This window comes from Bubalus kerabau, chromosome 3, assembly GCF_029407905.1.
Source record: "Bubalus kerabau isolate K-KA32 ecotype Philippines breed swamp buffalo chromosome 3, PCC_UOA_SB_1v2, whole genome shotgun sequence".
Classification (NCBI taxonomy): Eukaryota; Metazoa; Chordata; class Mammalia; order Artiodactyla; family Bovidae; genus Bubalus; species Bubalus kerabau.
In genome coordinates, this window is record NC_073626.1 from 138,251,584 (window position 1) to 138,277,532 (window position 25,949).

The window sequence follows — 25,949 nt, forward strand, 5'->3', positions numbered from 1 at the left end:
TTAATACTAATTGAATTATTTGAGGAAGCTATTATATGATTCTTGTTTTTATGGGTAATAAGTAAGGTAAGGTATAGAAAAGTTAGTAACTTGCCCACAGTTCCCAGACCTAATAAATGATAAAATCCGCCAAGTCTGAGGTTAATCACTGTGCTGTTTTCCAAATTTAGGAAATTCTGATATCCCCTTTGTGATTTTTGCCATATATTGTTAATGCTACTTAACATTTTCATTAGATCTCTAGTATTTTTCTTTACATTTTTCAATATTGTAAGTAGTAGTAGCTACGAGGACGTGGATTTGATGTGATGTGCTAGGTATAGTTTTCCTCATTTATTTTAAAATACTGCATTATGCTATGTTGTTCAAAGTTTATATGTTTGTTTTTACCCTTCAATCATGCTTTTCAGAATATGATCCATGTCTACCTACTATCACATTTCTATTTTCCACCATTCATTTCTTCCCCTTCCTTCTAATTTTAACAAACCATGATAATAGATTATGCTGGTTTTCCTTGATTCTTCTCTGCATTTTTACTTTGTAAGCATCTCTGCTTGGCTTACTACTGTGATTCCTCAATGATTGGTCTCCCTGGAATAACTTAATTGACTGTACTAGGTTTAATTAAGTCCCCTACCTTGACACCATGTGGATATTGCCATCATGGTACAGAGTTCAGGGATCTTAATAATTGGATTAGTTATCTTTTTGTTTGCCTTTAGTTGCTTAAAGGAAGTGACTGGGTCTTTCATCTGAGCATCACTAGTGCTTAAGATAAAAGATACTTTGGACAAAAAGTAAACACTCATATATTGATTGAATGAATAAATTACTTAATATTAGTCTATAAGCTTTTGTTTCTAACCTAGAAAGAACACTTGTAAGTCAGCCTAGTGTACGTTGATAATACAGTGTTCTCAAGAAGAATGAGTAGTATTTCATGAACTTCATATGTGCAAAATCATATTGAATGCACTTCTGGTTGAAATGCCTAAGATATAGTTGAAATGAAATGGAAGTCACTCAGTCATGTCCGACTCTTTGCAACCCCATGGACTGTCCATAGAATTCTCCAGGCCAGAATACTGGAGTGGGTACCCTTTCCCTTCTCCAGGGGATCTTCCCAACCTTGGATCAAACTGAGGTCTTCCACATTGCGGCAGATTCTTTACCAGCTGAGCCACCAGGGAAGCCCAGGAATACTGGAGTGGGTAGCCTATCCCTTCTCCAGCAGATCTTCCCAACCCAGGAATTGAACTAGGGTCTCGTGCATCACAGGCAGATTCTGTACCAATTGAATAGTAATTAAAGTGACTAAATTTATGTGTATGAATATGAGCTGAAAAAGCAGAATTTTGATAAAATAGATAAAAGACTGAAAGGGCAGCATTTTAAAAGTTTAAAAGTGTAGAGCAGTAAGCAATAAGGTAGACATGTTTATGAATATCGCATTCTAGTATAAGAGTTCTGTTTGAGACAGAGACATTCCTTAATGCTTAAAAGAGTTACACATAAAAGAGATGCTCTCAATACATAACTAAGTCTCTTAGGTTCCTACCTATTCTTGGTTAATTTCTTTGCAATAGGAAAATAATAACCTCAGAATGGATAAATTAATCATAATAGCCTATATTTATTAGAGCCTTATTACAATGTGCTATTTTAAACACCACTTTTACAAGAGTTTAATTTGTTATTCCCATGAGCTAGACATTTTTCTTTACTTCTCTTTACTGAGGAAAGGAGGTTTGAGAAGTTAAGTAACATGCCCAAATCACAGAACAGAGCTGTGATAGAAACTAGAGTATTCTCCATCTAAAGCCTGTAGTGTAACCACTGTGCTCTTTCCCTGTGCTATGTTCTACTGCTTCCTGCTGAAAAGGCTCTTAAGTGTTCTTGGCCAGAATGTAAGCGACAGGGAGATAAGGAGAGTTTAGTGTTTTGACAGATAAAGCAGATGTAGACAGGAAAGTGGTACAGGTAAATATTGATGTAAGTATTACTCTAAGTGTAGATTAGTCATTAAAAAAAATCTAATAGTCTTCGACTAGACAAGCTGGGTTCAGTCTGATTAGATCTGAAAGGGCAGAGAAAGTGAGTCCACACACTAGACTTGACTAATGATCTTTGGATGGACAACATATGTCCCCTTTCTGGCTTCATGCTCATTGATATTTGTAGATAACTAAACACCTTGAGAGCCAGTGTCTCTCTCAGGCACTTATAAATTCTTACTGGCAGGAATAAAAGTATGTGCTAGGTCTAAGATTATTTATCTTAATTAAAAATAAAATTCATTTGTTCTTTACAGGGGAAAAATGGAGGCTGAAAAGATTGAGGCATCTAGAGTTAAAACTAATAGCCTTTTCTATTTGTGCAGTTTCTTAAAAAACTCTGGTTATTTATTTTCACATTGGCTATGGGTTATGACTTAGAGTTGTCTATGTAATAGTATTGATACAATCTACATATTTTAACAAAACTGTTGACAGATGCTTAACTATAGTAATATTGAAAATTGCACTTTATTCAATCTAAAAAGCCTTAGAGAAAAGTGTACTTGCTTTGAAAACAAGTACATTACTAATAGTGAATATTGATTAGTTGTTTGCAGGTGGTTATTAGCATTGTCAGAAATGAAACTTGAATTAATTATGTCCTGATAGATGTTAATAATTGTTAAAATGCCCTGCTAGTAATTATTTTTAATGACTGCTGCACCATTTAAGAAGGTTAACTTGTTCTGTATAAATCTCCCATAGTGACACAGCTACTACCTCATTAACTGTTCAAAGACTGCTGTAAACCAAATATGCTATATACTGTGTATGTTAGAAATCATTTGTTTCTCAAGATTGGCTCATTTAGTCATAGAGTTGACCCTAGCTTAATTACCAAGAGAGGGGGGAGGTTGTGAATAGGCTGCTAAGCATTTTCCACCTATTAAAATGCTGAAACAGTGTAGAAAACTGCCATCTTGCACATGCTTTGAACCAAGTTAATTAGAAAGTTTCCACAGATGAGCGCTTCTTTTTAAAAGAATGCATTTTCTCTCTAGATAATGAGAAAGGGAGTTGGTGAATAAGCTTGAAGACCTTTAACGTTTTAAGCAACCTAATTTGCAGAATAAGTGAAGCTTGTTTAAGACATTTAGTGTTTTTTATTGCATATGGTATCCTGGGTACAAATAAAGAAAACATTTGCTAGTTGTACTTAATAGTTTGCATAGTGTTAGGTTGGTATAAATTTTATAAAATTCCTTTCATTGTTTATCATTTATTGTTATTTTGGATTTCTTTTGGCTTTATACCAAACAAATTGTGATTTAAAAAAGACAAATAATTTGGTTGGAAATCAAAACAATTTTATTGGCTTTTTTTACATCTAGGAAATTATGATATTTGAGCTTTATATGTTATTAATTGTGGAAATATGTATGTACTTAAATAGCGTGGGAAAGTATTTCAAGGACAGTAAATTCAAAACAACTTTTATTACTCATAGGTCAAAGAAATAGTAATTTTCTTATAATTTGTTAGGAGAATCACTATTCCTTAAAGTTTTAGTGCTAGGAAGCTAAAATTATTATTTAAAATTAATAAGAAATCAGCATAAGAAAACACGTATGATAAGGTAAACTTACAGGATAATAGGGCTGTTTTGCTAATAAAACAGTTGTGGTGGAATAGTTGTAATCTATAGAAAATAACTAAAAAATTTCTGATTTATCTGAAATAGGAAATTTGGCTCTAACTTTTATTTCTTGGCACTGGCAAAAATAAGTAGTAGATATGTGAAATTAATTAGCTTTACGTTTACATGTATTTTCAATGGCATATATTCTGAAAATCTTGTATAGCTACAAGTTTGGTAGTAATCTTGCGTCCCTCTTCCTCTGTCCTAATTAGCTCAAATTTTGAAAGAGTGATTGCCATTTGGATTAATAAAGTTAGTATTTCTTCTTATTTTCATGTTTAATTATACTTATTTTTCTTGTAAATCCTTTTATATGAAGCTGTCTTCCCTTTTATATAAAGCTACTCCGAGAGAGACAAAAGTGATAAATAAGTTACTTGGCCAAGAATTCTCTGAAAATAGTATGATTTACTGGAAATAACAATGGATTAATAGGGGACTTTGGGTTTAGTTTTGACTTTGCCATTTTAGCTATTTAACTATTTTATTATGCTAAAATATATATAACATCAAATTTGCTGTCTTTTTTTTTTTTTTTAATTTGCTGTCTTAACCATTGTGCATTTGTTACACTCACAATGTTGTGCAACCATCACGCTATTTTTGTAACTTTTTGTTTTAACCATCACCCCAGATAGAAGATGGGCTTCCCTGGTGGCTCAGCTGGTAAAGAATATGCTTTCAATGTGGGAGACTTGGGTTCAATCCCTGGGTTGGTAAGATCCCCTGGAGAAGAGAATGGCTTACCCACTCCAGTATTCTGGCCTGAAGAATTCCATGGACTGTATAGTTCATGGGGTTGGAAAGAGTTGGATATAACTGAGCAACTTTCACTTTCAGATAGAAGCTATGTAATCATTAAGCAATAATTCATTTCCCTCTTAACCTCAGCCCCCGGTAACCTCTAATCTTTTGTCTCTGAATTTGACTGTTCTAGAGAGTTCACTTAAGTGGAATCATACAATGTTTGTCTTTTTGTCTGCTTTATTGTGAAATACTTAACATAGTGGGTTTTTTTCCTAATGTAGGAAGTTGTTTAGTTTTATTTTTGTTTTTATAAATTTATTTATTTATTTTGGCTTTGCTGGATCTTCATTGCTGTTCAAGCTTTTTTTAGCTGTGGCGAGTGGGAGCAACTCTCTAGTTGCGGTGCATAGGCTTCTCATTGCGGTAGCTTCTCTTGTGGAGCACAGACTCGAGGGCACGCGGGCTTCAGTAGCTGTGGCACTTGGGCTCAGTAGTTTTGGCTTCTGGTCTCTGGAGCACAGGCTCTATAATTGTGGTGCACAGGCTTAGTTGTTCTGTGGCACGTGGGATCCTTCTAGATCTAGGATCAACCCCGCATCTCCTGCATTAGCAGGCAGACTCTTAACCATTGAGCCACCAGAGAATCCCTCAGCATAATGTTTTTAAGGTTCATCTATGTTATAGCATGTATCAGAACTTCATTCCTTTTTATGGTTGAGTAATACTCCATGGCATATATACACCACATTTTGTTAGTTCATTCATTCATCAATGTATGCTTGCCTATTGTGAATAATCCTCTAATGAATACAGGCATGCATGTATCTGAGTTTCATCTTGGAAGTTGGGCAATGCTGTGACCTGGGATTGATTCATGTAATGTTTTTGCTTTTGAGGGATTATGTTTTCTTGTATTCTCTGAGTTTCAGATGTCAGCACAAATACCAGTGATTTTCTAATCATTAAATGAGCTGTTCTCTTTCAGACATCTCTTTTAATTTACAGATTTGCTTTCTAAGGTGGATGAGAAGGAGATATAATTATCAGCACTGATCAGTGAGAAATTGTACCTGGGAGTGTGTAATATGTGACATATACCCATTTGTGCACACATGAACTTGTTTACCCTTTAACACACAGACTCTCCTTTAATTACATGTGTAAACACTTATCTAATTTATATGTGTATCAATCTGCTAGTGATTGGTCTTCAGTTATAATGTATTTGGTCTTCCCTGGTGATTCAGACAGTAAAGAATCTGCCTGCAATGCAAGAGACCTGGGTTTGATCCCTATGTTGGGACGTCCCCTGGAGGAAGACACGGCAACCCACTCCAGTATTCTTGTCTGGAGAGTTCCATTGACAGAGGAGCCTCACAGGCTACATACAGTTCATGGGGTCTCAGAGTCAGACACAACTGAACGACTTACACTACAATGTAAAAGCTCACCTGTTAGCATACTGGCGATTGATTTTCACCGAATTCGATTTTGATTTATTTGGTAACTTGAGTTTTGACTAATTGACCAAAAGTCACTTGAGATTGTAAATCATCACAGAACATTTTAAAATGTTTATGGCTTCATAGACTCTTTATTCTGTGCTCTTTTTCTTTAATTTCTTGATTAAAGTATCTTTTAGATTGGCTCTTTTTGAGATATATTGCCTCTAAATTGGATTATTGACAAACTAAGGAAAAATATATTTGGGAAAGGAGAGTTGTATATTAATATGTAAGACATTTTATCTTCAGGTTTAATGTTTTCATTATTAGCCTTGGTGTTTCCCTTTTAGTTATTGTATCTTTTGTTCTCTCCCTTTTTAATTATTTTCCCCGCCAGTAGTTTGATTGGAGCTAGAGAGTTGCAGTAGTTTTGACAAACCTTTTTTGGTTTAGTTGACCAGTAACTTTATTGCTTCCTTGACTTCATGTATACTTAGTCTCTTTTCTCCAACCAGGCTCTCCCACCCATTGATTTGATTGTTCCAATCTTTACCTGGGGCACACACAAATAAAGTAACTTAACTTGGTCATCATTATGAAGTCAGTCTTTAAACCTTGTTTGACCTTATATTTTTATTTATACAACAGCTTATTTTTTGTTTGTTTGTTTAACTCCAGTTCCCTGTGCCTGGTAGTCCCAACCATAGTTGGGAGAAATCTTATTTTTTGGATCCACTAACCAGGATGTTGCCTTTATAATGAATCTTTCCCTGACCTTGATTCTTTGAGAATTGAATTTCTGTTCCTTTATTGCCCCCAAATCCTTAAGAAGGATAGAAGCCAGTGTATTCAGTCTCTGGCTGTGTTTCAATCTTTTTTGACCTTTAGCTTCCCAGTGTTTATATCATAGTAATTATCTGTTACATTTAGCATAAATCACAGTACTTCCATTAATAACAGATGACCTATTGTTTTATTCAGAACTAATTTAGCTAACGAGAACACTAGCTGTAGTGTTAAGGTTATTGGATAGTGTGACTAAAATGTGCAATGAATAAACACAGTTTTATTGATAGTTTAGCATTTAGCAGGTCAGTTAAAGTTTTTTTTTAAATCTATCTTTATTTCTGTTTGTCTTTCAAAATTTTAAGTTATCTTGATAAAGAAATGCATTTTTCCTTTATTCATTTATCATAAGACTTAACATAAAATCTTTCAGCAGATTTATAGTCCTATTAGGTTTGATTAGGAAAATATCATTTTAGATTAAACCTTTTCAAAATTATCACTCTTCAGTGAAATTTGCTGTAAGTATTAAAGTTTAACACATTTGTTTAGGCCATTAAAAAGGTAATCTCTCATTTTAAATGAATATGCCTCACTCCCTGAACCACTGGCATTAATTTGTGATACCTACTTATGAATAGCCTAGAAAAAGAAATCTGCACAAAATTCCACCTGTTTCTTACAAGTCATATGAAAACATTTCTCCTGTGTTCTGATCCAGTCAAAACTATATAGTGACATTTTAAAAGTAGTAAATTGTACAGAAAACTAAATTGGGGGAAAGGGAATTTGTAACTGGGTATGGAAGAAAGATGATACCAAGGAAAATAGGACTGAATTATCCTTTGTAAAAATAAGGAATGCAATAAAGCAACCATTAATAAGGCTTTTTTTTTTTTGGTCTTACCTGAGTATATTTCTATTTGGAGCTGATATTTAAAAGTTTCTTAGACTTTGTATTAGAAAGATTTCCATAGATTATAGTGTGTTGGATGCTTAGATTCTTTAATGCTTACAGGAGAGTTTTATAATTAGAGTCTCTAAATAAACAGTTTTATTGCTATGACTGTGCCTTTAGACATTAGCAAAATTTTATTTAAATCTAAATAGTGTAAGTGAACCACAGCCTTAAGTCATTTTAAGCCCCTGTTTCTAATAAGGTGGACCACTGAAAATACTATTTCTAACTTGGTCTGAGTTTAATTCTTTACCACCTTGAATATAGTTGTTTTGTTTTTAAACACAGTAGTGCCAAAATACAAAGTTTCTTAAAAAACATAGTCTGGGTAGGATAATCAGTCTTCCATGACTCATTTATCTTATGTTTATTCTTTGAAGCTTTTTTGTTTATAATGGCATACTAATATTGATCATTACTTTCTTCCTACAGCGTGGATTTGTGGTATCATTTCTATCACTGTCATTAGCCTGCTTTCCTTGCTAGGCGTGATCTTGGTTCCCATCATTAACCAAGGATGCTTCAAATTCCTTCTTACATTCCTTGTTGCACTAGCTGTAGGAACAATGAGTGGAGACGCCCTTCTTCATCTACTGCCCCATGTAAGAAACCTTTTAAATCTTTTTAAGAAGTAAAAGTATTTCAGCTAAAAGGGTCCTTTATTAGCAAGCTGTACCATACTAATCTAATATTTCCGTTGTTTTATTGCTTATAGGATGAAGTATTTTTTCATTTGTACAGTTTTAAATTAAGTAGTATTTTTAAAATTGAATTTATTAGATTTTAAAGTAGCAAAAACTGATAGTGTCAGTTTTATCTTCACTTGTCACAACATATACATATTGTATCATCACAATGCACGTTTTCACTCTCTTACAATTACATATGTCACACCTTAGTGAAGCTGAAATTTTAAAAATGCTCTATAGCAGTTCTGAAAGTGAATATTTAGTGATCAGTGAGTGTTTTATTTTTGTGGTTTCTCAAGAAAGCCATTAGAAGAAATGTATATAGTATTTTATAAAGGGCTTCCCTGTAGCTCAGACGGTAAAGCATCTGCCTACAATGTGGGAGACCCAGGTTCGATCCCTGGGTCGGGAAAATCCCCTGGAGAAGACAATGGCAACCCACTCCAGTACTCTTGCCTAGAAAATCCCATGGACCAAGGAGCCTGGTAGGCTACCGTCCATGGGGTTGCAAAGAGTCAGACATGACTGAGTGACTTCCCTTCACTCTTCATATGGTATTTTTTATGATTGTACACATAACCAGTGCTCCACAGGCATCTTTATTTGAGCAGGAATAGGCAGACATCTCCAGTTAATGATTTTAGATGTTTAAGCTCTTTACTCATGGGGCCATTTATCTTTTCACCTGGTGTACCACTTGTGTTCTTCCATTTGGGAACACTTCTAATAATATGATCATAAGTCCACACTCCTGAGCCTTTCTGAGCCGGTGCAGTGGTAAAGAATCCACCTGCCAATGCAGAAGACGCAAGAGACGCGGGTTCCACCCCTGGGTAGGGAAGATCCCCTGGAGGAGGAAATGGCAACTCACTCCAGTATTCTTGCCTGAAAAATCCCATGGACAGACGAGCCTGGTGGGCTAAGAGTCAGACATGACTGAGCACTTGTACAGGCACATGCATCACACTCCTATTTCCTTGCTTATCAACCTTTTAAAAGGTTTATTACCAGTTAAGAGTGTTTGAACCAGTATTACTGTCTGTCCTTCAAATTATGAAAACAACAGAGCTTTTTTCTTTTCTGAATGTAAAATTATAGATTTGAATATTTATGTTCTCATCTCTTCCCTTCTAGAGTATTTGGAAGACAGTATTGTATTTGTGTGTTGTGTACACCTGTTCTTCCTTCTGCACTCCTGGTTGAGAATTCCCGATCTAGTGTCTAGAACAACGTATGGCATTGCCTTTTAAAAAATTAATATTAAGACTGTGAATGTGCATTTTTTTTTTTGCTGTTGATTCATTATATATAACTAATTTTCCCATCTATTTTAACCCCTTGCCTGCCCTTTCTCCCCAGCCACCAAGCATAGCAACAGTCTGCTTCAGAACTGGGCCAACAGTTGAAGTGCAAACAATGTTTAAGTGCTGTTTAACTTATTTATTTTCTTAAGTGTTAATTAAATGAAGCTATTACCTTTTGTAATGGTCTTATCTTTCTTTAAGAGGTTTAGAAACCTCTTCTGTTGACCACTTGCAAATAAGGAAAGAATGTAAATAAATGTTACAAAGAGGGAAAATACTGAGGACCAGTTCTCTTTTACACTCTCTAAGATTAATATGATAGAACTTACATGTTTTGCAGTTTTAAAAGAGCTTTGTTTCTGTACACACATTTATTTTTGCTAAAGATTTAAAATGTAGAAAATTAAATGCATGTTTAAGTATATACTTTTGCTCATGTTCAACAGTATGTGCAGACATAACATCTCATCACTTCTTTGCAATAATTAATAAAAGAAAAGTATTATAAAAATTAGCTTAAGAGAAAGTTAGATTATAGGGAGTTAGAAATGGTTACTTGCTGGTGAATTAGTCTATTTTAGTTTTACAGATAATAAGTCTTATATCTGGGTCATATTTACTTCAGTTTACAAAGGACCCATCATTCCCTCTATTCTTACTCCTGGATTGATTCTTACTATAGGATGTATTAATATCTTAACCCCGATAGCTGTTTGAAATTTTTGGTCTTTGTTTTAGAGTTACCATGAAGTGTAGTACTTTCCAGGCCACTGAGTATAACAAAATTAAATGGAAGACTACTTATATTCAAGTGATGTAACAGGGGATTTTTTTCTTTTCTGGAGATTATATTCGCAAAGTAGCATTGTATTGCTGGTTTAGAAGCTTTTCTTATTCTCATTAATAGTCTCAGGGTGGACATGATCACAGTCATCAACATGCACATGGGCATGGACATTCTCATGGACATGAATCTAAGAAGTTTCTGGAAGAATATGATGCTGTATTGAAAGGACTTGTTGCTCTAGGAGGCATTTACTTATTATTTATCATTGAACATTGCATTAGAATGTTTAAGCACTACAAACAGCAAAGGGTAAGTATTTTTTAATTATTTGTTTTCCGAAAGGTAGAACTCAAAAACCTTTATTTTGGGGAAGGCCTTGTTTTTTCTTAATCATGGTGTTCGTATGTATTAAATATCATTGAATAGACTGTCTTCAGAGGAAAAACTGATCTTTGCCAGTTTTTTTTGTCATTACATTTGTTTTAGCATTTATAATCAAGCTATAGGAGTCCAGTTTCAGTTAATTTTGTGTTGCTTCTTATCTAGTTAACTTAAATAGTTTGGAAAAATACTGACCAATTTATGGTTACTAAAAATGCAAAAATATATAAATAGAAGCAAGTCTAATTGGTCTTCATAGGTAATATTTTCAAGTTTTAGAGGCTTTCACTGACATATCTTTTAATGAAAATGTTTTCACACAACAAATTTCTATACCAGAAATACCTTGCCAGTAGTGTAAGTACTAAAGGTAAGAAGAATTTAGATTCAGAGGGCTTTGTAGGAAGAAAATATTAATGAAATTAAGGATTTGGTGGTTCATTTAAAGTAACAAAACACTTCGGAGATGGTACTTGGACTATTGATTAAATGCCCTGTTTGTCATGAACTGTCTTTTGGGTCACATTTAGTAGAATAAGACAAATATCTAAAAGAATTTTTCCCACAAGAAAATAAGATAATGTCATTCACTATGATTTACACACTTCCTGTTCACATCTGTCTGTAAGGCTCTTCTTGAATACATCTCATTAAAATGATTGTGATATTGATGCTGATTGTTTTCAGTATATTTTGTTTAAGTAAATCCTAGAGGACATTTTTAGAAAGCTTCACAAAGTAACAAGTTAGAAAATTTTTACATTTTCTTAGTTAGCTACAAATATTAAAAAAAAAAATCTTCAAGAACAGTGGATAGTCATTGTCATCATAATATATACAGTCTACTCTTATAATAGAACTTTAATGCTGTTTTTTTACAGATATATTCTTGTTTGTGTATGTATGTGTTTTGTATATATCCTCTTGGGACATATGGCTTAGAATAGAACTCTGAACTGGGATTCAGGAAAAGTGATTCTGTTTCTGGTCTAGCCACAAACTAGCTCTGAAACTTTGACTCATGTATCATGATTTCCAGTTGTTATCTAAATGCATAGGGAAATAAATTGTACTTCTCATCTGTATTTTCATATTATATTCCAAGTAGTGTATAAGGCCATATTTTAGTCAGGGCATTGTATTTAATTGCTTCTAGAGGAGATTTGATCAAGATGGTGCATTCAGTGAAGTGTTATCTCAGGAATGGTCAAAGGACCTGGGAAGGATCAACTTAGAGAAAAGTGAAAAGATCTAACAGCCTTTGGCTTGTGAAGGGCCATGTGAAAGGTCATGTGGATAGGTGAAGAATTGACAATGGTGAGAGGGATGCCAAGGTAAAATTGACTGGAAGGAAATGAATCAGAGATTACTGCAGGATATTTAGAGGAAAGGTGAAGAGGTCTTGAGTCATGGCATGGGGAAGAGAATGTGATTAAGATAATTATTTAAATGAGAGAATCTAGAAGAAGTTGATAAACAATTTAAAGTCCGTCTCTGTAAATAACAAATTTAGAACACAATACAAATTGCAAGGTTATAAAAAAGTCTTGGATTTACTGTGAGGCTTTAATTTTCTTCGATTGTGTGTACTAACACTGATGCAAAGAAACAGGAAAACAATAGAATGGGAAAGACTAGAGATCTCTTCAAGAAAATTAGAGACACCAAGGGAACATTTCATGCAAAGATGGGCACAATAAAGGACAGAGATGGTATGGACCTGACAGAAGCAGACGATATTAAGAAGAGGTAGCAAGAATATACAGAAGAACTATACAAAAGAGATCTAGTGCACTGGGACGACCCAGAGGGATGGTATGGGGAGGGAGGAGGGAGGAGGGTTCAGGATGGGGAACACATGTATACCTGTGGCGGATTCATTTTGATATTTGGCAAAACTAATACAATTTTGTAAAGTTTAAAAAATAAAAAAAAAATTAAAAAAAAAAAAGAGATCTTAATGACTCAGAAAACCACGATGGTGCAATCACTCACCTAGAGCCAGACATCCTGGAATGTGAAGTCAAATGGGCCTTAGGAAGCATCACTAGGAATAAAGCTAGTGCAGGTGATGGAATTCCAGCTGAGCTATTTCAAATCCTAAAAGATGATGCTGTGAAAGTGCTGCACTCAATATGCCAGCAAATTTGGAAAACTCAGCAGTGGCCACAGGACTGGAAAAGGTCTATGTTCATTCCAATCCCAAAGGCAACACCAAAGAATGTTCAAACTACTGCACAACTGCACTCATCTCACATGCTAGTAAAGTAATGCTTAAAATTCTCCAAGCCAGGCTTCAGCAATACGTGAACCATGAAATGTAGTCCTTTAAGAGAAGTTCAAAGTAAATAAATTTTTATAATTTAATCTTGAACTCATTTTGAACCTAGACTTACTGACAAAATTGAACACATTTTTATAAAGCAAACTGATGGATGAGAAGAGAATTGTCAAAACATGGCAATTTTTTGTAAATTTGAAATTGTGGGAAGTAAAAATCTATGTGGCATTCTAAATGTAATAGTAATGAATTCTTCAAGTATACCAAAGAAGAGAGTCTAGGTAGATAAATCAGTTCACCTCCTTTATAATAAATAGGACAATAAGTAACCTAAGATGAAAAAGTATATAGTGTTTTTTGAAGAAAGGCAATTAGTGATACTTGAGTAGAACAGACATTTGTTGTCCTGTGTAGATGAATCAACTATTGGAAGGAAGCTTTCAGAACACAAGTTAAGTAACATACCAGATGCTGACTAGTTTCAGCAAGTTGGGGCTTTGTGGGTAGTCACTTGGCAAGTTTTTAGGAAAATCTACAGTCAGAAACAAAGCAGTTAAACAGACTCCCAGCTGGTGTTTTACTTTCTATATCTGTCTCATTGACTTTTGTACTGTTGTTGTCTTTTCCTTCCTTTTTTTTTTTTTCTTCATCTCATGTTAAAACTGCTGTTTCTTTTCTTCTCTTTAGGGTGTCTCCATATTACTTTCTTTTGAACATTTTGTGTTTCCTCAGTTTCTATTACCTACTGCTATGAAGCAGAACAACCCCAAGCCCCCAATATAGGCAGGATTCAGTGGGACAGTTCTTTTGCTCCACATGGTGTCAGCTTGAGTGACTCACTCAGACTCCTCTGGTCTGGGTTGACTAGGGCAGTGCAGGGCTGGAAAGGTCTCAGAATGCCTCAGTCTGTTTCTGCATCTTGGTACTTCTCCACATGGCCTCTCTTCAGAGTCTAGACTGAGCTTTTTCATAGCATAGTGGGCAAATTCCCTGAGGAAAAAGCAAAAGGTGCCAGGCTTATCTCAGACTAGGCCAGAACCGGTACAGAATAACTTCTGTTGGATTCTGTTTGGTCAAAGCAAGCCAAAAGACCTGTGAAAATTTAGGGACAAGGAATTCAGTTCAGTTCAGACACAGTTGTGTCTGACTCTCGCGACTCCATGAACCACAGCACACCAGGCCTCTCTGTCTGTCACCAATTCCTGGAGCTTACCCAAACTCACGTCCATTGAGTTGGTGATGCCATCCAACCATCTCATCCTCTGTCATCCCCTTCTCCTCCTGCCCTCAATCTTTCGCAGCATCACGGTCTTTTCAAATGAGTCAGCTCTTCACATAAGGTGGCCAAAGTATTGGAGTTTCAGCTTCAACATCAGTCCTTCCAGTGAACACCCAGGACTGATCTCCTTTAGGATGGACTGGTTGGATCTCCTCGCAGTCCAAGGGACTCTCAGGAGTCTTCTCCAACACCACAGTTCAAAAGCATCAATTCTTTGGCACTCAGCTTTCTTTATAGTCCAACTCTCACATCCATATATGACTACTGGAAAAACCATAGCCTTGACTAGACGGACCTTTGTTGACAAAGTAATGTCTCTGCTTTTTAATATGCTTCCTAGGTTGGTCATAACTTTCCTTCCAAGGAGTAAGCATCTTTTAATTTCATGGCTGCAATCACCATCTGCAGTGATTTTGGAGCCCCCAAAAATAAAGTCTACTACTGCTTCCCCATCTATTTGCCATGAAGTGACGGGACCGGATGCCATGATCTTAGTTTTCTGAATAGATTCCACCATAAGATTTCTTATGGATGGAATAGAATACTTGTACAGGGAGAAAAGAAATTGATGGTAACCATCTTTTGGAGACTCTACTGCATGTTCAGCTAGCCATAACAAATCTACTTACGCAGCAGTTAGAAGATTTAAACATCTGAAACGTAGTTCACAGCCTATAAGCAAAACCAGCAAGGATTTACTTTTATTCTGTTCTAAAATAGTTATTTACTTTTTAAAAAGTGAACATTGATTAGAAGTATAAATTTAAGTCAGAAGAGTTGTTAGTGATAGACTGATGAGAAGAAGCCAGACTATTAAGAGATAATGTAGGAAAATTCAAAACAATGAAATATAACAGATTTTATTAGTAGAGAACAGATTAAATGAGAAAGGAAAGTTGTCTTTATTGCAAAGCTGTTAAGTCAGTAATTAATTGGTCATTTTCATATATCACCTCATTTAATCCTTGTAAGAATCTCATTTTCATTTTATAGATGAATATTTTTAGGGTTAATAAACTTAACTTGTCCAAGTGTCATAAAGGTAAACTGTAGATTTAAGATTTTAATTCAAGTTTGTTTCTATTATTGTCACATATAGGGGAAAGTGACATTGTGATAAATACAGAAAGAAATTCAAAGGAATAAGCTTTCATTTTTTAAAATTTCCCATTCATACACAGTATTAAATGAGAGCAATATTATATATATTTCATGCATTTTGTTTGGGTTGCACATAATAATACAGTACTCTTTACCCTATTCTTATCTTGGAAGTATATGAATTGGACCATTTAGTTGAATATTTGAAGGAAAAAAACATGCAACTTTAGTTGGAGTTTTCATCTGCTTAGGTCTTTTGATTAATTTCTAAAAGTTTTTTTCCTCCTTTTATAAATATTTTATAAAATTACCACCATGTATTCCCATAGATGTTAACAGTGAATACTGTTACTAATTGTGCCTGCAAATTTAATGCTCATACCAGATTTTTCTTTTTTTCAGGGAAAAGAGAAATGGTTTATGAAGCAGAACACAGAAGAATCAGCTATTGGAAGGAAGCTTTCAGATCATAAGTTAAATAATACACCAGATGCTGACTGGCTTCAGCTCAAGCCTCTTGCCGGTAGACAACAGTTCTGACTAAAGAGAAACCTTTAAAATATAAAAATTGAAATTTTGCATCTAAACTGTACCTGTGTTGTTTGAAATTTGTCTTTGTGGCTTCTCTAATATTAGTTTCTTTTATTTCCTTATATGTCTCAACTGATTTTGTTCATGTTATGATTATTTTCAGCCTTATTTATTATACTGGGATATAGGGCCAATTCATTATATTACCAGGCAAGGAAGATATTGCACTTTTTACTTTACAGAAAAAAAAAAAATGAAACAAAACATCTTTAGTGTTTTATTTCTTGGTAATGCAAAAATCTCTGTGCCCTCCATATATGATTGTTTTCATGTGAGAAAAGGAGAGTAGGCCTTTGTACTTAAAGGAGAGTGATCTTGTACATAAAAATCTCTGCTCATCCATTCATCTATTGTGTTTTGTATTGATGTAATGAGGTAGCTTAAAATTTTCAGGAAAACCTAATATTTAACTATAATTTTTCCCATTTGTGAGCTTATGTTTTCCCCTGAATATTACTAATGATTTTCTGTAGAAGAGGCAACCTAGATATTAACTGTAGACTCTGCCCCAAAATACGTTTGTGAAGCAAATGTTTGTCATATAATAGCTTTTGTAAACTAGGTGAGAGGCCAACTTTCATTTAAAAAAAATGTGACAGATGTTATCACTTATGGGTTTTTAAACTTCATTTTCATAAAGATCTAGAAATGATCTTGTTCAGATATGTAAAGCACCCAGAGGAAGCAAGTGGTTTTACTTTTCTTTGTTTTCTTAAATGATAAGAGAAAGTTAGAGTGGGTAAACTTTAAGGTTCCTTTGTTCTCTGAAAAATTATGGGTTTATTTTGTTACCATGGGAATTCTACAGTAACTTTCCACTTTTATTTTCAACTGTTGGTGATGTGCTCCTTAAGTTTCACATGTCTTCATGAGTGCCAGTTTCTCTCCTCTCTTTGCCTGCTATTGATTTCAGTTCCCTTCATTTACTTCATCTGATTCATCTTTTAGACTTTCAAAACCCCAGTTTATGTGTATGCATATGTATATTTCCTTATTTATTTGGTTTTTTAATATCTATTTAGGAATTATAAAAAACTTTCACCTAGGAAATGTTCATTACACTGCTATTTTGTCTGGGTTTAAATTAAGCAAATATGCATTCATGTACTTGTTGATAAAGCATATCCTTTGCCATTATAAATATAGGAACTGATGACTCGGTTGTTTCTGAAGATCGACTTAATGAAACTGAACTGACTGATTTAGAAGGCCAGCAAGAATCCCCTCCTAAAAATTACCTTCGTATAGAAGAGGAGAAAATCATGGACCATTCTCACAGTGATGGAATGCATGCCATTCATGAGCATGACCTCCATGCTGCTGCACATAACCACCATGATGAGAGTAAAACTGTGCTGAGGAAGCATAATCATCAGTGGCACCACAAACATTCTCATCATTCACATGGTCCCTGTCATTCTGGATCAGATCTGAAAGAAACAGGAATAGCTAATATTGCTTGGATGGTAATCATGGGAGATGGCATCCACAATTTCAGTGATGGGTTAGCAATTGGTAAGTGGGCCTAAAACTTGGGTTATAATTTGTTATTCCTTAAGACCATTTTTTGTTTTCTACTGTTTTAGTACTAATCTTGGAGCTTAACAAGTATACTATTATATATTAGTCCTGTCATTTGGCTTTTCCAAAGGCGATGTCAGTGTCTTTGGTATGTTTACTTGGGGGCATAAAGGTATACTTTCAGTGGGTTTTTCTTTGAACATGTAAACAAATGTCTGCAGTATACTTCTTTAGTAACTTGATTTCTTATTGAAGGGATAGTTACCATATTGAAAAAGCTACCTTAACATATTTTCAAATACATTTATACATTTCTGAATGAGAACAAATGAATTTGAATCTTGGGTTTAAAAATTTTTTTATACTTTAAAAAGTGAAGAAAAACTTTACAATGGTAAAAATCCATTATATCAAATTCAAATATATATTAGAATCTTGTTAATATAAACTGATGTTACCAGTTTAGGAGAACATTAAAAGTGATTAATACATAATTTTATTTTGAGATCCAGACTATTAAATAATTATTCAGAAGTAGGCTTTGGTTTCTTTCAGGAGAGACCATATTTTTGAAGCTACAGTGGCTGTCATTGTTAAAGAATAAAGAATTTTACTAGTAGTAGCAAACGCATGTATACCTCTGATTTCAGTTTTCAGGACATTCTGACAAATAATAATTTATACCATTCATGCTCTAGACCTAGAAAAATTTGGATATGGATGCTTTTAAATATTTGAATATTTATAAATATTAGTTTGCAAGAACAAGCGCAGTTATAGACTTACGTGACTTAAAATTGAGGTCAGAGATTGAAACACTAAAACTGTTACTGCTCTGCCGCTGTGGGTGAATTAGAAGATTACACAAATAGAGAATTTAATTCAATAGGGTATATTTATTTCATTGATTAGCTTTCTCTGGTTGTCACATACCTGTTGTACTTTACTCTCTGTGTGTTCAAAACCTATAGTGTATGAGATTAGTGAGTCACTCATCATTATGAAATTAGGTAAAAGAGAATGCACCTGCCATTATGAATGAAAATAGAAAAAGAGAAGATCAGTAAATGTCACTTGGATTTTTTCCACCCCCCTGACCTTAGGAGCAGCTTTCAGTGCTGGATTGACGGGAGGAATCAGTACTTCTATAGCTGTCTTCTGTCATGAACTGCCACATGAATTAGGTAACATGATCTTAAAATTTATCAGATTTCATCAAATGTAAGAGTTAATATAAATGCATCTAAATTTTAGAGATGTTAAAACATAAAAAATGGCTGATGGCAAGTATTCAGTGTCATCATTCTCTTATTTACTGAAATTTTTGTTAATGTGCTTCCAAAAGTGTGTATTGTTTTTATGTATTTTTATTTTATATAAACAATATTGTTATAGCCCACTGTTTCTTATTCACTAATCAGTGTATTTTTAACTCCATGAATTAATTTAATGCTGTTTCTACCTAGTACTTAAAGGTGTGTATTTACCACATTTTTACATACTTAGCACCCAGTAATTGGACTTACCATGTATCCTGCCACTACAGATAATGGTGCATTGAACATCTGTAGACTTGATGCTGAGAGACCCTTGTGAGAACATCATATGGGGTATATACCTGGGAACAGAACTGATGGATCCTAAGATATGCATGCCTGAGAGTGTCATATCACTGTCGAGAATGACCAAACTAATGTCCTCTCTAGCAGTAATAACTGAGAATTCCTTTGTTTCTCCATCCCTGGTAACAGCATTAACTCTCTAATTTTTGCCAATTTATAAGGTGTACAGTGATATTTCTTTATTGTATTAATAGGCATTTTTTGATCCAGCAATCATTTTTAAAATTTCTCTTCTTATGTTTTGGTTTCCTCCTATAAATTGAAAAATGGAAGAAAAAATATGAACATACATTCACATAGAAAATATGAGGGATATGAAGGTGACATAAATTTGAAAGAAAAAAAAACTGCATCTCTTGAGTATCCAAGGAATTTCTTCATGTGCCCCTTCTTCTGACTGAAATGTCTATCATTTTGACTGTTTATCTTGATTGGTAGTATACTGATTGGCCCACTTTGAGTAGAATTAACATATAATTTTCTTAATTACTAACTGCTCATATAAAGTAAAAAAAAATCTCTTACTGCTTACTTGGTGCTGATTCTTTAGGACTTGATTCCCTATAGTTTTATTTGCCTTGTCAACCTTCGGCATATAATCATATATCTTGTTTATGCCCCATAATCCTTTATCCAGACCCTTCATTGTCTTTTCCTTGGGCATTTTCCTTAGGGAGTACTTATAGTTCTGGTTTCATTCTGTTCCAGTGTATCTTATATACCTATTGTCTTGACATATGCCTATGTTACTCTACGACTAGATGTGACTTATTTAATCAAAATCTTTCAGTCGCCTTCCTTTACATATAAAGTAAAAGCTGAGAGTCATTAATGTTCCTTTCAGTGACCTTCACATCTGGCTTCCAGCTACCTTTTCAGCCTCACTCACTGAATTGCTGTTACTTGTTTTCAATTTCACCCAAACACAGTTCATCAAACCTGCACTCTGGGTGCCTGACCTGTTTCTTTGCTTATTCCCTCCTAATTGGCTTGTCCTGCTAGGTCTGTCCCTAGTGTAGCATGTTAAGTCTTTTTTCCTCTAACTTCAGTACTGCCTTCCAGTACACCATGCCTCAGGTTTATCTTTCCTCTAAACTTGATCACTTACTTTCTCTAGGTCCTTCTTTTAATGCTTAGTATATTTCCCTTTTAGACATCCTATTTGCTTATAATGTAGGTTTTTGTGTGTGCAGATATTATATCTCACATTGTGAGATATTATATCTCAATTATATTTAACAGCTTTCCTATGCTAGTAAGAGAATGATGTACCAAATAACTTCCTTGCATTTCAGTAGCAACACAAATCAAGACTGTCTGTCAGTTTTGATATATAAGAAACATTGCCTAATTGTTTTAACCCTTTTTTTTTTTTTAAGTTTGCTTAGTAATAAACTTGGATAATCACACGCACATCCATAGTATGCCAGGAAAGCTTTCAGCTTCCTTCCTACCCACCCACTACCCCCTAAAAGGAATATGTCAGGCCACTTGATAATTAAGTATGGTTATACCAAATTCTTCTTAACCACCTGCCATGCTCCATTTCAGCACAGAATTGACCAGCAGAGACGTTGGAAATGAGGGAGGGTTGCCTTCCTGTCACTTACTCCTTTTTCCCCCTGTACTTTCTTATTGAAGGAGTGACACACAATGATAACTACACATAAGGCAAATGTAGTACATAGCTTACTGGCTAGGTAAGCCCTTGTTTACCCAATGCAGAGTTCTGGTGAAAGCCTGAGCCAAGACACCTCAGTGAAATATTGAGACTCCAAATCTCTACCTGTTCTACCCCACAAACCAGAGATTAAGATGTTACTATTTGGGGCTTTCCTGGTGGCTCAGACAGTAAAGAATCTGCTTGCAATGCAGGGGGCCCAGGTTTGATCCCTGAGTCGGGAAGATCTCCTGGAGAAGGGAATGGTTACCCACTCTGGTATTCTTGCCTGGGAAATCCCATGGACAGAGGAGCCTGGTTGGCTACAGTCCACGGGGTCACAAAAAGTCGGACACGACTGAGCAACTAACACTATTGCTGTAAGAGGAAACTCCAATCCAGACGTACATCTGCTCTACCAGAAGGAGAGGAGACATGAAAATGTACGTCTTCCCCAGTGCCTTGTGCTAAGTTGACAAACTGCCCCATGCTAGTTGCCTAAGCTCCTGGGAAAGGAAGATCATAAAGAAATGACCCGGCTTCCTCCTCTGGAGTGGGCCTGAAGGGCTTTGGCTTTTTTATCCATCTACAATGTGGAGGTGGTCTAAAGGAAGTTTTTACCTTTAAGACACAGTAATGAGCACTTTGGTAGAACAGGGCCAGATATATGTCTCTACTATGATTAGATTATCCATACTTATTTGGAGAAGAACAGAATGTAGAGAGAGGCATAGAAGCTTCTGAGTCAGAATTTCTAGGCAAAGAGAAAAACCAATGCCTTTGAGGCTGCGACAAACACTAGGCAGGTGGATAGGGACAAATTCTCTTTCCACTTAGCAGTTTAAGATGTTGGCAAAGCAGCCTAATATGTCACATTCTAAGATACTTTGATATAAAACCTGTTTTGCCCTAGCTAAATTTTTGATTATGAATTCTTAAAACTATTCTGAGATTTTTATACTAAAGTGATACCCTAAGGGAAAAAACATGTACAGTTGACCCTTGAACAACATGGGTTTGAACTGTGCTGGTCAATGTACGTGTAGAATTTTTTTTTCTGTAGTATATGAAAGTGAAGTGAAAGTTAATTTCTCATTCATGTCCAACTCTTTGGGATTCCCTGGACTGTAGCCTGCCCAGCTCCTCTGTCCATAGGATTCTCCAGGCAAGAGTACTGGAGTGGGTTGCCATTTCCTTTAGGGGATCTTTCCTACCCAGGGATCAAACCCAGGTCTCCTGCATTGCAGGCAGATTCTTTACCAACTGAGCCACTGAAGTTATACAACTGCCAAGCATCTGTCTCAGCCTCCAAGGGACTGGTTTTTCTCCTTGCCTAGGAATTCTGACTCAGAAGCTTCTATGCCTCTCTCTACACTCTGTTCTTCTCCAAATGAGTATGAGTGGATAATCTAATCAGTAGAGGCCCTATTTTACCAAAGTGCCTATTACTGTGTCTTAAAGGTCTATAGTATATACCACAGTGTTACACGATTTGCAATTGGTTGAATCTGCACATGTGGAATAGAGTATATGGAGGATTGACTATAAGTTATACACAGATTTTTGACTGGGCCCCTGCGTCGTTTAAGGATCACTTACATTCTAGTACCTTGGAGACTGATCCTCAGTCCACTCAGTAATTCCAAATTTTGATGTTCCTCTTCTGAACAAATTTCTCTAATTGTGTTCCAGGTAGGGTTTTTGTGTTTGGGAATGTATTATGAAAACAACATGTACTTTTAAACCTTAGAATATAGGGAGGTCCCCTGAAAGAGGTGTGCAGAAACTGAAGCCATCAGAGGAAACAGAAAACCCAGATTTCTCATTTCATGTTTGCTGTGGTGTATGAATTACCTGATTTATTACTCCTTCTTCTGTTTTTGCCAAACTTGTGTAGCTGAATTTAAGTAAGTTGCAATATTATTCTTTTGCATTCTTTCCACTTTTTTCTACCCTTTTCATAAGGAGCTATATTTGAAACATTTGAAAAATAATTTATAAGAAAACCTATATAAGAATGTATAAAGGGGAAGTGAGGTTGAGGATAATCCAAAAAGGTAGATGATCCAAACTCTTTTCTTGACATTGAGCAATGTTTTAACTTAAGGAAATAACATTTTGATAAATAAATGTAGCTGTGTTACTAATACATTATTGACCAGAGATGTATTAATGCCACAGGCATTAGTTTTTAAAAAAATCCTTGGTCAATAATGTGTTAAGACACAGCTTAGAGTGGCTATCTGTAATGCTGTCCATTTTTTCCTTCCTTCTCATGAGTATTAAGAATTAAATAAATTCAAAATAAGATACTCATCATGTGCTAAATTTATTTTTATATTTATCTATATTGGGAAGTGTAAAGACCTCTCAACTCAGTAATAAGAAAACCAACATGTATACCTGTGGCAGATTCGTTTCGATATTTGGCAAAACTAATACAATAGTGTAAAGTTTAAAAATAAAATAAAATTAAAAAAAAAAGAAAACCAACAATTCAACAATTTTTTAACAATGGGTAAAATACTTGAACAGGCATTTCACTAAAGAAGTTATGCAGATAACAGATAAACACATGAGAATTCAGTACTGGATTTGTCATTGTGGGCTGGAAAGGATCAGGAGCAACCAGAACTCCTGTCTACATACAGGAGACAAAAATTTTGGTTGATACAGAAATCTATTTATGAATGTGTATAGTGGCTTTATTCATAATTACCAAAAATTGGAAACAACCTAAGTGTCCTTAAGCTACTGAAGGGATAAATAAGCTATTGTTCATGTACGCAATATTACTTAGTGGTAAAAAGCCATGATTTTCTGATATAAATTGTAACATGGATGAATCTTAGATCACGCTAAGTGGAAAAAAAAAAAAAATCCAGACTCAAAGGACTACATAATTTATGTGATGTTCTGGGGAAGACAAAACTGTAGGGACAGAAAGCAGATCACTAGAAGTGAGGGGCCTAAGGAAATTTGGGGGTTTGGGCAGGTAAAGAAACAGAGTCTGATACTTATGTTTACATAATATATATATACTTTTTTAAAATATATACTTTTGTTAAAACTCAGCATCAAAACAGGGGAGGATTATATATGTAAGTTATACCTTAATTTTAAAAAGTATTAACTAAATATCTCATCTGGAATCTTGTCTAGTTAATTCATGCTGTTTGGTGGTTATTCAGGGATGAAAGTAATCATCTTCCCACCCAGTAGTATCAGGAAGGCATCAGAATTGATGTTTGTACTTAACGATACTTTGGTTCAATGAGGATTCAATAATGCTCCTTTAAAAATTCTATTTGAAATTATAAAAGGAAACACTGTATTTTATAACCTAATGTCACTTCTGTAGTCTCATTTTATATTACCTAAACCCTGCTAAATGAAATTGTCCCTTTAACACAATAGATGGGTGAATTATTGAAAGTATGGTGAGGAACTTTGTAGAGGAAGAAGTTAGGGAACTCTCCCTAGAGGAAGCTGAGGAAGAAAGGCCAGAGGAAATTAAAACTCTAGAGAAGAGATAAAAATTGACATTGAATCCAAGTCTCAGCAGGAGAATTAAGTATTTAAGATGAGAGAGAGAAGCTACAGGATGTATAGTAATATTAGGTGGAAACTGGAGAATGGCAGTTTAGAAGCCATTGGTAGGTAATCTCGATTATATTATCTTTCCCAGTAATGTTGCAGGATGTAGTTTATCGCATTTCATTAGAACATGGAAAATAATGCCTTGCACTAATTTCTTTGTTGTTAACTTCTACTTATCTATTATAAATGAGAATCATGTAATCGTAACTTACACACACACACACACCTAGATCATGTGCTTTTAGTCATGTAAGATACCTTCTCATGGGAAAGAAACAGTTATTCTTCTCATGAGAAACAGCCCTCAGTATTCTGTATAGTAACTTGCATCTACTGAACATTCAGTAATTGACTGGATGTTTGTATATTTAGTAACTTAAACAAAAAAAGCTACAATTAATGAAACTATTGCTTTTGACCCTTTAGCTTCAATACTGTTAGTTCTAGCAACATTTTGCCCTTCTAGTAATGTCTCTCTAATCAATATTTAATCCTTTATTACCAGCTTTAGACAGATGAGTGAGAAAAGTCTCTTTATTCTTTTTACATTTTTAGGATTTTCAGAATTAAGATTTAAATTTTCTTTTGGAATAAAGAAAACATAAATGTAAACGGCATACAATATACTTAGAATCTGTTACCTCTGTTCTTACTTAGCCCATTTCCCTTAGAAAGGGCAGAGATCAGAGTAGAGAGCTTTATTTGTTGCTCACAAAAAGTGCTGTGGTGAAGTTCTTTTTTCTTACGTCTTTTTGGTATTCTGTAAAATTTTCATTTCAGTTATCAAGTAACATTGACCTTGCTTTTTGATATACAGTTCTTTGAATTTTAACATGTATATAGATTTGTGTCACTGCTACCACCATCAAGGATAACAGTTCCATCATCTCAACAAACCCCTTCATGCTGTCCCTGTGTAGTCACATCCCTTTTCTATCCTTGCCCTTTGGTGACCCCAAGTGCTCTTCATCACTATCGTTTTATCTTTTTGAGAATATCATATAATGGAATCATATATAACCTTCCAGACTATTTTTCAGCATGATGCCTTTGAGATTCACCCAAGGTTTTGCATGTATTTAAGGTTTAATAAGTAAAATAAAATTTCATTATAAAATTTCAGTTATAAAGGTATATCTTTTAATGTCATTCTTAATTTTGTTTTTTTGTTGGTGTTTTCCTGAATTTGTAAGTAAAATCCTGTGGTTTTAAACCTTACATTATGTCTTAACTGCAGGTGATTTTGCAGTTCTTCTTAAAGCAGGCATGACTGTAAAGCAAGCAATTGTATACAACCTCCTCTCTGCCATGATGGCTTACATAGGCATGCTCATAGGCACAGCTGTTGGTCAATATGCCAATAACATCACACTTTGGATCTTTGCAATCACTGCAGGCATGTTCCTCTACGTAGCCTTGGTGGATATGGTAAGACAGCTTATTTTATATTTTTGTTCTTATACTAAACCTGTAATAGAATGAACTTCCAAAAATGGAA

At 34.8% G+C, this 25,949-nt stretch overlaps 1 protein-coding gene across 6 annotated transcripts in view; it reads left to right on the forward strand.

Annotated features, from left to right (window-relative positions):
* Positions 1–25,949, forward strand: part of SLC39A10 (solute carrier family 39 member 10) — a 115,701-nt gene that overhangs the window by 81,703 nt on the left and 8,049 nt on the right. For all 6 annotated transcript variants that reach the window (XM_055572977.1, XM_055572979.1, XM_055572976.1 and 3 more), the window contains 6 exons: positions 8,068–8,237; positions 10,536–10,724; positions 15,860–15,980; positions 17,195–17,563; positions 18,673–18,753; positions 25,689–25,879. In XM_055572977.1, coding sequence (XP_055428952.1) covers positions 8,068–8,237; positions 10,536–10,724; positions 15,860–15,980; positions 17,195–17,563; positions 18,673–18,753; positions 25,689–25,879 — 1,121 coding nt within the window. The remainder of the gene's footprint in view (positions 1–8,067; positions 8,238–10,535; positions 10,725–15,859; positions 15,981–17,194; positions 17,564–18,672; positions 18,754–25,688; positions 25,880–25,949) is intronic.